General features: G+C 37.7%; 1 protein-coding gene across 2 annotated transcripts; it reads left to right on the plus strand.

Moving 5' to 3' along the window:
* The first annotated feature begins 10,555 nt into the window (after window positions 1-10,555).
* Window positions 10,556-13,172, plus strand: LOC104737147 (putative cysteine-rich receptor-like protein kinase 31). 2 transcript variants are annotated; one of them, XM_087480074.1, is made up of 7 exons: window positions 10,570-11,245; window positions 11,336-11,497; window positions 11,585-11,706; window positions 11,794-12,004; window positions 12,087-12,324; window positions 12,412-12,565; window positions 12,651-13,172. In XM_087480074.1, exons 1-7 carry the CDS (start codon window positions 10,582-10,584, stop codon window positions 12,981-12,983), a joined length of 1,884 nt encoding a protein of 627 aa, XP_087336200.1. In that variant the 5' UTR covers window positions 10,570-10,581; the 3' UTR covers window positions 12,984-13,172. The 2 variants fall into 2 exon arrangements, with proteins under 2 accessions (XP_010455558.1, XP_087336200.1); XM_010457256.2 differs by having other exon boundaries at window positions 10,556-11,497.
* The last annotated feature ends 91 nt before the right edge of the window (window positions 13,173-13,263 follow it).

Consider the following 13,263-nt stretch of genomic DNA (forward strand, 5'->3'; position numbering starts at 1 on the left):
TAAGAAAGCCCAAAATAATCACTTTATTTTGTGGTCAAAGAGGGAAGACGAAAATGGAGTTCAACTCACCTTGGGAAGGGAAACATGCACCAAGAGTTGGGTCTCCATTCAACTATCTATAATTATTTTCTTTTAGTTTCAAGAAAAATTAATACTTGGCCTTGTTACCAAGTTTCTTATCCCTATATAAACACATGTAATCCCATTTGAGAATCATCAATCAATTTCCTTTTGATTTTATGAGTTTATCTCTTTGTTCTTTGTCTAGAACATTTTCTTGTTTCTTGGTGTGTAATATCCAAGCAACAACCTCCTCTTGCTGGACTAGTGTGTCATATCTAGCAGCGATTGGAGTTGGGAATATCAACAGCCTTCCGCAACTGTTGTGCGACTCCTCAATCCATCAAATCTCCCTTGTTGCACATTGCACCTTTCACCTTGGCCAGTTTCTATCCTTTCTAATCTGGCTGAGTGATCCTCGAATTTGGGCGTATCACATATTCCATCAAAGAATTGAATATAAAAAAAATTATCTACCTTCTTCGATTCCATAGCCATAAACATTTTTTTCCTAGTGACTCTTCAAATTCACAGAGAATAACTCTCACTACCATGTCTCATGAATCTCATCATTTTAATCTATGATCAAGCTTTACTAATTTCTAAAATCTCTCTATCTTATTCTCCTAAATTTGATGCTCTCATAAATTCAATTTTGTAAAAATCAGAGTGTCCGCCTGGCTAGGCGCCGAACAGGCGGTGAAGGAAGGTAAGCCGCCACGATATGACTGTATGCGGTGGGAAAATTGGTCCGACAGATAAATCACTTTAAACTTCGATTTATGTTCATAAATCTCTTTTTTAATGATATATCTATGGTTTTTTGTGAGATCTTAACAATATTGTAAGCAAAAAGGTGAAAAATAATAAAAATAGAAAAAAACTTTTAGAGAAACGACATTAGAATTTTTGGTGGGGAAGAAGAACCCAAAAGCATATTTACGATTTTATCTTTTTTAATTAAAAGGGATAAAGAGAGAGCTAAATGTAGTCTGAACCCAGGTGCATGGATTAAAACAATCCTCATTAACCATTGTACTACTATAGATTTTATCTATTTATAAAGATTATGAACTTATATAACCTAGTAACGGATAGAAAATCATGAATTTATTGAACTTAAAAGAAAGAATTCATTATAAACATATTCGTCCAGCCAAAAATGTGTATGATTAAAATCCGCTGTTAAAAAAATTTATTATTGACTAATATGTAGCTTGATGATCTTAAATCGTACACAAATACTGTTGGACGGTTTGAGTCTATCAAATATGCTGGATTGTTTAAACCGTACACAAATATTGTTGGATGGTTTGAATCTATCCAAATTGTTGGATGGTTTAAACCGTACACCAGTATTATTGGAAGACTTGAATATATCCAATATGCAGGAAGGTTTAAACCGTACACAAATATTGGTGGACGGTTTGAATCTATCCAACATGCTGGATGGTTTAAACCATACACAAATTTTGTTGGAAGGTGTGAATCTATTTAACATGTTGGATAGTTTAAACCGTACAAAAATATTGTTGGATGGTTTGAATCTATCCAATGGAGAGAGAAACGAGGGATATACCCTCTTTGGTAATGTACACAACACACTCAAAACTCTATTACACAACTCATTCTATTAGTGTAACAGCAATACATAGTGTTTTTCCAATTGTAAATAGTAAAGTGACCATAATTCAAATTAAGTTTTAAAAACGTACTATATCGCAAAGATACCCTTTAAACAAAGTGTTGATGACTATTTGAATTGTTGTCATGGAAAGCAATGCTGCTCGAGTATCGACCTAATTGCAGTTTCCGGTGGGATCTATACCCTTTCAATGGTGCCTTAGCAGTTTGTGTTTCTTATAAGATAAAAAAACTAGTGAACTTGGAAGTTTGCGAACCATAGGTAGAGGTAAGTGTCTTGTGGGAAAGTGCTGTTGTTGAAGATCGATGGGTTTCCTCTCTGTCAAGTCCCGTTAGTCGTCGTCGCATTAGGAGCTGAATTTCCCTTTTGATCTTCTCTCCAGTGCAGAAGTTGGCAGAATGTATCCTTTTGTTTTGCTCTGTCCACATGCTGTGTATTAGAGCTTGAAACACCATCTTGCATATTATATTGAGTTTTCTGTTTGAGGACGGTTTCTTAAGCCAGATGAGAAGACCGTTGAAGATTGAGGAGATTGGGGGAGCTAGGTGAGCAAAGAAGTCCAACCAGAGAACGTAGGAGTAGGGGCATTGAAATAAAAGATGATCTCTATTGTCCTCACCTGAAGCACATAGAAGACAGTTTGAGGGAACCTGCAAGTTCCAGCTTCTCAAACGGTCCCTTGTTGTTAGTCTATTGAGGACCGTAAGCCAGGTCATGAAAGCTAGTTTCGGTATATGCTCTTTAAACCAAATCTAGGTGTGCCAAGAAACGGAAGAGCCAGAGGGATGAAGATGTTTCCAAGTTTGCTGAGTGGAGAAATTACCTTGGGAATGATTTGATGTCAACTTCCAGAGATAAATGTAATCGCCTTGGTCAGTGTTTGGTGGAGTATGACCTGGTAGGCATTCATTTAGAAGTATAAACAGAGGATGTCTCCCTTGAGGAATGATCCAATTCCCATTTGCTGCCGCTGCAGACACCCGAGAGAACAAACGAATACCAGTGGTTCGCGGTCCATTGTCACCAATAATATCGATGAGTGGACCTAAACCAGTCCAGTTGTCATGCCAGAATAAGGATAAATGCCTTGATCGAACTTCACAGTGAATGAAGGATCTTGCTAAGTTGTGAAGCTTTGTAAGTCTCCTCCATATCCAGCTTCCTGTTGCTCTAAAATCAGCAGTCCAAAAGCTTCTGCTCCAGATTAGATGTTTTTTAACCCAGGAAACCCATAGTGATCCAGCTTGAGAGTAGATTAACCATATCAATTTGAGGCCAAAGATCTTATTCCAGTCGATTAGTCTCTTTAGGCCAAGCCCCCCAGCCGGTTTAGGAGTGCACACTATATCCCAAGCAACCTTTGCTCCTCTAGTAGAGTCCGCTACCCCTTTCCACAAGAAGGAGCTACAAATCTGCTCTAGTTCTTCAAGACATTTGTTAGGGAGCAAGAATATGGAATTCCAGAAGTTGATAGTGCTATTTCTAATTGATTTGAGAAGCTGAAGCCTCCCTACGAATGAGGACGATGAGTCCATCCTGATATACGACTTTTAAACTTGTCAACCATTGGCTGATAATCAGAGGGAGGTAATTTTGTTGTGATGAGCGGAACTCCTAGGTAGCGTACTGGAAGTGAACCATGGGTGAGATGCAGACGACGTGCCATGTCTCTGATTGCGTCTCTGTTATTCCCATCGAGAAAGAGAAAAGTTTTTGCCAGGTTTATACCCAGCCCCGACGAATGCTTGAATGTGTCTAACACCTCCAAAATTCCAATAAGTGAGTATTCAGAGCCATCAAAGAAGACTAGAACATCATCAGTGAAGCTTAGATGAGTGATTAAAGGGTCTGCGCAGAGCGGATGAACTCTGATTTTCCCTTGTACCGCGGCCAGATCAATTTGTTTGTAGAGGATGTCCATGACCATTGCGAAGAGTAGTGAGGATATGGAGTCTCCTTGCCTAAGTCCTTTGTTTCCAGGAAAGTAGCCTATTAGTTCTCCATTCAATGAAACCGAGAACGTAGGTGTGGAGAAACAGGTGACCAGCCAATCGATGAAGATGGGTGGAAGATAATAGGCTTTGAGGATGTTGGTAAGGAAGGACCAGTCAATATTGTCAAACGCTTTGGAGATATCGATTTGGAGGCAACCCTTTGTGATCGGCCCTTCCCTATTAAAGTCGTTGACCAGCTCAGAAGCTAGAAGTACATTTTCACATAGAAGCCTCCCCTTTATAAAAGCCACTTGATTCTTTTGGACAGCCAAATTTGTGAACAACTTTAGCCTCCTAGCAAGCAGTCTTGAGATTATCTTATAGATAATATTGCAAAAAGAAACATGTCTGAATTCACTTAGCCTCTCTGACATAGTCGTTTTGGGAATCAGAGCAAGAATTGTTGCATTAAACTGCTTTAGGAGCTTGCTTGTTCTAAAGAATCCTGAGACTGCTTCAATGACCACAGTTCCAAATGTTGCCCATGAGGTTATGAAATTTTTTGCTGTGAACCCATCAGGACCCGGCGCTTTATTCCTTGGGAGGGAAAATAAAACTGATGTGATCTCCTCAGACGTTGGAATTGCTTGCAAAGTGGTTGCCAGTTCAGGGGAGCATCTGAAAGGAGTTAAAGTCTTGATTGCTTCGATGGAGAGAGGTTGAACTGAGGATTTCCTTGAGAGCAGCTTTGTCTGATATTCTCTCATTATCCTCATTTAACAGAGAGCAAATCTTGTTTCTAGCTTGGTGAGCTTTCACTGAGTTACGAAAGAAAGCTGTATTGGAATCACCCTCCGATTACTAGCGAATCCTCGATTTCTGTTTGAAAAATGATTCCTCCGTTGATGATAGATAAAGCCACTCTTTCCTTATCGCCTTCTCTTCTTGGACCAAACTCTGGTTTTGAATTCGAGTGAGACTGTCGTGCACTTATGTTGTTCTCGCCTGGATGTTACTAAAGATATTCTTGTTGAGCGTCTTACACATCACCTTAACTGCTTTGAGCTTTTGACATAGTAGGAACATCGCAGATCCTAGAAGAGTTGGTAGATTCCAAGCATTCACCATTAGAGTGTTGTATTCAGGATGAGTAGTGAAGAAAGAGTAAAACTTAAACGGTATCATCCTTCTCTCCGAAACAGAGGAAGCAGTCACAAGTATGGGACAGTGGTCAGAACCTCCATGAGCATCATAGAGAGCGCTTGACTGAGGGAAAATCGTATACCATGATTCATTTATGAGATTTCTATCCAGCTTCCTCGTGATTGGATTATTTTCCTGTCCATTATACCATGTGATATGTTCAAATTTACCCTAGAGCTACTCTCTCAAATTATGAGGTCACTATAATATTTAGGGATCGAATTCCACAAGGACTCAAGACTACACAATAAATTATAGAGTTTTATGATTTCGCTAAACAAGATGATTTAAATGAAATAGGCAATGCAAAATATTAAAATAAAACTGTTGTAAATTCAGAAGATCAAAAAGCTAGGTTCAGGGAATTTCTCAGGAAATTACAAAATATTAAATCAATAATTAAATAGGATTCAAGCAATTAAAAATCAGATCTAGAACTCTAAACTCTTCTGTAAAATAAATCAGTTCTCACTGCAAATATTATCTAAATTTGAAACCAGAAAATCCAAATCTCTTTATAAAATTCTAGTTTAAAAACAAGTTTAGATTGTTCACAAAATCACTAATCCAAATCTTTTTGTAAAAAGTAATTTTGTTCATCAATGGTTTTAATCAAGAAAACAATTATATTTTCATATCAATTAATTTCCCTAAGATAATAATTCTAGGTGATCAATCAAGAACTATTGTGAAGAACAACCAAAGATGAAGATCATAAAAGATTAAGAACCCTAAAAATCACATATCTAATAAATCATAAAAACCCTGTGAAAAACCCTAAACCTAACAAGCAAACTACTCAAACATGTTTAATGAAGAATAAGACATCATACTGAATAATAAGCAATAGATATTAAAAAATAAGAAGGGAGTTCAAGAATTCTTATCTACAAAATAGTTCTGATCTCTTTCTCTCCCAAAAGCTCTCAATATTTCTCTCTCAAAAACTTGCTAGAATCAAACTTCTTAAAATAAAACTTCCTAAAATAAAACTTGCTAGAATAAAATTTCCAGGGTTTACAAAACCCAAAAACACTATATAGATGTCCTAAAACACGTCATGGACCAATGATGCAAATATGGAAAACTTCGGACAACTTTGTAAAACTTCCAATTTTGAAGTCTTGTGTCGGATCAGCTTGGTGTCGACCGATGCTCCATTGGTGTCGGTCGGTGCTCTTCATAGGATCAGACTCCAAATTGATTTCCTCCGATTTATGCTCCAAAATGATCCAAATTGCTCCACTTTACTCCCTCTCTGCCAAAATCCTAGAAAACCTGCAAACACTCAAAAACATCCTAAAAAACAACTCAAAAGACTCTAAAAGACTCCTTATATCATGGTTGAAAACCACAAAAACCATGATATATCACCATGTATGAGTGGCACCACGACCAGTCAAATCCAAGAGTTCACACTGATCAATACAGTCTTGGAATTCTGACATTCCTGTGACAGGTAGCGGGTAAGGATGAAGAGAGTAATTGTCCTGAGCCTGCAATATCTGGTTGAAATCACCAAATATCAGCCATGGATGAGTACGCTGCACACTGGTTTAGTGTAATTCTTGCAAAGTGGACCCGAGCTCACGACGAAGTACCATGCAGTTTCGGGCATAGACGAATGAAACGGAGAAGCTTTGTCGAGTAGAAGGATCAAAAACACCACATGCTATAATTTGATCTGTTTTCTTGTAAATTAAGACCTTTACGGAAGGGTCCCAAACTAGCCAAATTCTCCCATTCATAGCTTGAGTTGAGTAGTTGAAATCATACCTCCATCCAGGAAGCATACGAGCCAAAATTGAAACTGCATTCTTCTCTTGTACATGAGTTTCCAAAATACCTCCTATAAGAGGTGGATGAGACTGAACCCAGTTCTTGAGTTGTTGTTGTCTCTGGGTGGTATTTAACCCTCTAATCTTATAACAAAAAAGCTTCATCACATTTAACAATGGGCAAAAGGGGTGAAAGCATAGCTTTCAAGCATGATGATGGGGCTGACCGAGACTTTACCACTTGTCACTCATTTGTGGAGCCACCAGGTGGTGATTCAATGTAAGTATGATTGGCCAAAATCGTCCTTGATACATCAGCTGGATTTAAGTTTGAGTTACCTGAGGTCGATACTTCATTGTTTCCCTTTTTGATGAGATCTGTCTTTGTCTGAGACTATGGGGTCTGCAATCGGAATGGTAGTGTGAGTAGGGGGATGACTGGATGGTTTTAGAAGGAGCGGAGGGGCAACGGTGGTATAGATGTCCGAATTCACCACATAAGTCGCACTTTGGAGGAAGCCTTGGATATTCAACCCAGATTCTAACTTCATTGCCATCGTCATCTTCAACCAGCACCGAATGAGGCAGTTCCTTCTTTAGCAGAATCTCCACCTTAATTCGCGTGTCAGCCATCAGTGGAGGAAGTTGATGCTTCTCAGTGTGGAGAGGTTCACCAATTCCGGAGGCAATTGTGCTCAGTCCAGGAAGGGAATAAAGTTGAGGAGGAACATCCTTCAGAATGACCCAAATCGGTAGAGACACAAGCTTGATAGGGGTGAGAGAGGCTGTTGGAGACCAGGCTGTAACCGTGAAAAGACAATTCCCTGCCTACCAACATCCAACTTTAAGAATCCATTACCTTGTGGACTCAGAGGGAACGTATATGAGTACAAGGCCATTTGGGAGACAACGAATGTTAATTCTTCCTTCTCTACCCCAAATGGGATTCAGGTCAACAAAGATCTTGCCCGCTGGTGGAGGATTACCATGGAAATGAGCTACTAAGTGGTCTTTCCATGTGTAAGAAGCTCTTAGAATTACCGAAGCGAGGGCTCGAACTCGTGGAGTACCATCCTCGGTGAAGGTGGGTTGAGCAGCCTTGCTCAGATTTCAAAGACTGGAGTCAAATCTGGCAGCCCAAGTTAGTTGGGTATCATCTATCACTGGAGGTTGGGGCATCGTATTGGGTGGATTCGACTTAGTGGCAGTGTCGGCAGCAGATTCAGAGACCAGAGTCGGCGCTGATGAGAGAACGGTAGGTCTGGTAACCGGGAGTGGAAGCAGATTGGGTGGGTCTGGGGGTTCTGAGGTAGCCATCCTGACTGGACCAGGAAGAAAGGAATAGGGGGAAGAAAGAGGAGATTCTCGCCGGCGGCGTGAGGCCTATCGACGGTCGAATAGTGTATTTATTTAGTTGCCTAAAATATCGCCTATCTTTTAACTTTTGATTTATAAATCTATTTAGTCTATAAACAATGAAATGTATTTTCAAAGTGCAATAATAAACATAAACATTACCACCAAAGCATCTTGCACTATTTATTTTTATTTATAAGTCTAATGATATGTTTATAAATGTCTATAGACTAATTAGTCTATAGTCCTATCTTTTCTAAGTAATTGTTTATGTGTTATGTTTGAAGATGTTGAGATAGTGAGATGATTCGTTAGATTTAGTTGTAATATGCAGGAGACGTTCTCAAATGAAACTGAAGTTGCAGTCAAGAGTCTATCAATAACTTCAGATCAAGGTGAAGTACTAGAGTTCAAGAACGAGGTGCTTCTTGTATCAAAGCTTCAGCGTAGGAATCCCGTTAGGCTTCTCTGGTTCTCTCTGCAAGGAAAAGAAAAGATTGAGTTTGTTGCCAACAAGAGTCTCCGTTATTTCCTCTTTGGTGATAATCAATAATACTAGCGCATATACTAGCCGATCAGGCCGTGCCTACTATAGTGTAATAAAAAAGGCATTAGCCTTAGGACCCCACATAATATATAAAATTTGGATCTAGCGGTTCAAAACAAAATTTTATTTATATTTTTCACTTGAGTTCAAAACCAAATTTTTATATTAAAAAAAAATTATTTTCTTTTTTATTTATTTAAGTTCTAAGAATCTAAGGACAATTGCATTTTGTATATCTTTATTTGGCCTTGAATGCAATAGTAGACTCCATATTCGATATTTGAGAAACATAACCACTAAGGGTACTGAAATTATAGTTGACTCCCTTACGACCAAACAAAAAACATAAGCCGAAATGACATATGTAACCCGAAGGAAGTCTGCAATAGATTTCTATAAGGTCGATTACAAATTAACGTCAACTAGAAGACATAACAATTGGTCTACTCCTTAATTATAGTTTAAATTTTAATTAAAAATATTATAAAAAATAATTTGATAAACCTATTGACCAAATAATAACCACATAGACTTCCTGGATTGAAATAAAATAAATTTACCTATAAACGAGTCAAATTAAGGGAGGAAAGACTGATTAGGTTAAAATTATATGATTTAGAGTTTTGCTTATGTAGACTTCTCTGTGGACTATTTGTGGTTGTCTTTGTTATGCCATCAACTATTAACCAAACTGATAGCTGAACCTAACCGAATACGTACCGATTCCTTGATTTTAACCTAACCGGATAATTTAATCATATATATACTTCTCTCTCTAAGTCAATCCTAATTTTTATGTGATCTCTCTCTCTCCAAAATTTCTCTCTAAAAAATTTCGATATTGTTGCTCTAGAAAATTCAGCCACATATACCCACAAAATATTTCCTGGCTTGTAAATTTTTTTTAGTAAATGTTGCTATAATTGTCTGCTAGATCATTTAGTTATGTATTCCTCTTCATAATTTTGCTGGTGGGATGTTCGATCCCTCCATTTGTTGCTTTTTTACTTTTTTGTCATATATATATTATAATTTTTGGCCACATATTTATTAATTATTAGATATGTGCCCCATACTAATAATTCTTCTCGATCTGCCCCTCCTGAATGTGGTGGCCCTTCGCGGAGAATTCCACTCTGAAGCATTTCGGTGCGTTTCTACCGAGACTGACCGGATTTGCCGATAGGGTTTATAAAAAAACGAAAAAAAAGAAGAAGAAGATACTCGTGAAATGTTAATGCGTGTGGCGTTGTGCTGTGGAGTAAGTTAGAAGTTTCTAACTTAAGCCTTGAAGAATCAAAGGAACCTTTTGGTGTCTGATTGGGCCTAAAAGGGCTTCTGGTCAGAGAGGACGCACTGCTTGTGTTCACTTTAGGGTAAGAGTTGGTCCATGTTCAATTGATCATTCACCTAACAAAAAAAAAGAAAATCCCCTATATAATAGAAAAGTACTTTTGAAAAAATGCTGATGTGTCGTGGCCAGAGAGCTTGAAGCACATTTTAGCAAATAAACCTTATTAATTAATCCTAATTACATCTATGCCATTATAGACTTATATAAAAAATCATTAAATAAATTAAACTATTTGTAGTCATTTAATTTGAAACTATATTATATTTCTTTAAAAACAACAAATTAATTTCTTTTTTAAAATATTAAATAGTTATTCATGTTTTATTAAATTAAATTTCATACAAATATTTTCACCGCGTTAAAATTATTATTTATGTTCAAATATTTCATGGATGAAACATCTTTTTATATAAAATAAACGTAAATTTGAATAACACAAAAAAAGAATTATTTACATATTTTATTTTACACAAACAAATATCAAATTCTATATAATAAATTTATTTGAATTGATTTATCGTATGTACAGGTTGTTACCTAGTTCTACTTAAACTAAAAACCCCAAGAGTTGACTTGTGTGTATCTCTACATACACGAAAATTCTAAATACCCAAGTTTGACCAAATCAACGCTCCTTCATATAATTTTCTTATTTAGAGTTCAAAGATTTGTAATGAGAAGTAAAATTTAAGGAAAAAAGCAAAATGCGTCTGAACAATCTCTTTCTGATCCTCTGTTTTGTCCACGCTGTTAGTTTCGGGTTTGTCTCTGCACAAACACAAATATGTGGGGATTCAATGTTTTTCACCCCCAACAGTTCTTACGATACAAACCGTCGTCTCGTTCTCTCAACTCTTGCTTCCAACGTCAGTACTCGAAACAACCGCTTCTACAACGTCTCGGTCGGTGAAGGAGCTGGAAGGATCTATGCCTTAGGCCTCTGTATCCCAGGGACTGATCCAAAGGAATGTTCCAAATGTATCCAACTCGCATCCGATGGTTTACTAAAGAAATGTCCGAACCAGACTGACTCATTCGACTGGCTTATCGACGAGACCCTCTGTTTCGTTCGTTACTCCAATAGCTCGTTTTTCAACAAGATCGATCTAGAGCCGACACAAACAATAAGAGATGCTCAAATGTTCCAGGGGAACGTTACAGCTTATACCAGAACATGGGGCAAGTTTATGGAATTTATGCTCACCCGAGTAGGTCCAACTCGTTACTTGGCAGATACATCTCCTCCGATAGATTCTCATCGCATATACGTGCTGATGCAGTGTATTCCAGGGATATCCTCTGATGACTGTGAAACTTGTCTTGAAGCAAATGTGCGGGTGTACAAGACTTGCTGCAGTGGATACAAAGGTGGTATCGTCCTCACGCCGGTCTGTTATTTCCGGTGGCATTATTATCCATATTTTAATGCCTTTACTGACACATTTCTACCTCCTCAAGTTTCCCAACCCACGCCGCGTCCTCCTCCTCCAGATGTGAAAAAAATATCTACGGGAGCTATTGTGGGGATTTTTGTTTCAGCGGTTACGTTAGTGGTGCTGCTCACTTTAGGATTAGTTATTTGGAAGAGAAGACAATCATACAGAACATTAAAGCCTCAAAGTGAGTTACTTTTATTTTGGGGAATTTTACCATTCTCACAGTTCATTTTGGAATCCATAAAAGTAAACCATACATATGGTATTGCAGCTGATGATGACATGATAAGTCCACAGTCTCTTCAATTTGATTTTGCAACAATTGAAGGGGCAACCGATACATTTTCCAGCAATAATAAGCTAGGTCAAGGCGGATTTGGTGAAGTTTACAAGGTAATATATATTGCAGCTGAGATTCACATATATGTATGATTGCTTGATTTTTCATAACAACTTAGATTTTCATATATGTATTTCTAGGGTATGTTACCAAATGAAACCGAAATTGCCGTGAAGCGGCTATCAAGAAATTCAGGACAAGGCACACAAGAGTTCAAGAACGAAGTTGTGATTGTGGCGAAGCTTCAACACAAGAATCTTGTTAGGCTTCTTGGGTTTTGCATAGAAAGAGATGAAATGATACTTGTCTACGAGTTTGTTCCTAACAAGAGCCTTGACTATTTCCTCTTTGGTAATTAAAAAACAGCACTAGGTTTAATTATATGTTCCTACTGCTTATATCAATTTGTCTTGAATTATTTAGTCTTATGCAGATCCTGCAAAGAAGAGTCAACTAGATTGGAAAAAACGGTACAATATCATAGGAGGGATTACGCGAGGGCTTCTCTATCTTCATCAAGACTCAAGGCTCACCATCATACACCGTGACATCAAAGCAAGTAACATTCTTTTAGACGCCGATATGAATCCTAAAATAGCAGATTTTGGAATGGCAAGGAATTTTAGAGTGGACCAAACTGAAGACAATACAGGAAGAGTTGTTGGAACCTTGTTAGTATTCTAATATTCTCCTTAAAGTTTGATAAACCTTTTTTTATTTTCTAATTAACATAATACTTTTCATGTGTATATTTGCAGCGGTTATATGCCTCCAGAGTATGTGACACATGGCCAATTCTCTACCAAATCTGATGTTTATAGTTTTGGAGTATTGGTTTTGGAGATTGTTTGTGGCAAGAAAAATAGCAGCTTCTATCAGATGGAGGATTCTGGGGGAAATTTGGTGACACATGTGAGCAAAAACGAAACCAAAATCTCACTTTTGTATCTCTTGTGACCATCAATGATTTTGATTCTGAATACGAGTTTCTTGGCAGGTTTGGAGGATTTGGAACAATAAATCACCCTTAGATCTCATCGACCCTGCGATAAAGGAAAGCTACGATCAAGATGAAGTCATTCGATGTATCCATATCGGAATTTTATGTGTTCAAGAAACTCCAGCAGATCGTCCAGCCATGTCTGCAATCTTTCAAATGCTTACCAATAGCTCTATTACTCTACCTGTGCCTCGACCGCCCGGTTTTTTCTTCAGGAACAGACCCAATTTAGACCCTTTAACCTATGGATCCGAGCCGGGGCAAACCAGAAGCATGTCTGTTCCTTATTCTATAGACAGTGAATCAATCACAAGAGTTACTCCTCGCTGAAACTTTTGCTTCTGAACTCTGTATTTAGCATTAGTCCGTACAATTTTCCTTGTAGCACAAACAATTCTGTTCTTTTCAAAATTTTGCAAGCTTCCCAAGTAGGTAAAATATAGACATCATCTGTTGTCGCTTTTATGTATTAAGAGTTTACTTGTGAAATTATAATGCTTGACTGTAACATACGACAAACCCTATGTAGAACTAATCACAAGTCTAAACTCTGATACCAAGTGTTGGTGTTCCAGTCCATTCTATTGCTTGAACACTAGATTACAAATTA

This window comes from Camelina sativa, chromosome 13 (genome assembly GCF_030686135.1).
Source record: "Camelina sativa cultivar CO46 ecotype springtype chromosome 13, ASM3068613v1".
Lineage (NCBI taxonomy): Eukaryota > Viridiplantae > Streptophyta > Magnoliopsida > Brassicales > Brassicaceae > Camelina > Camelina sativa.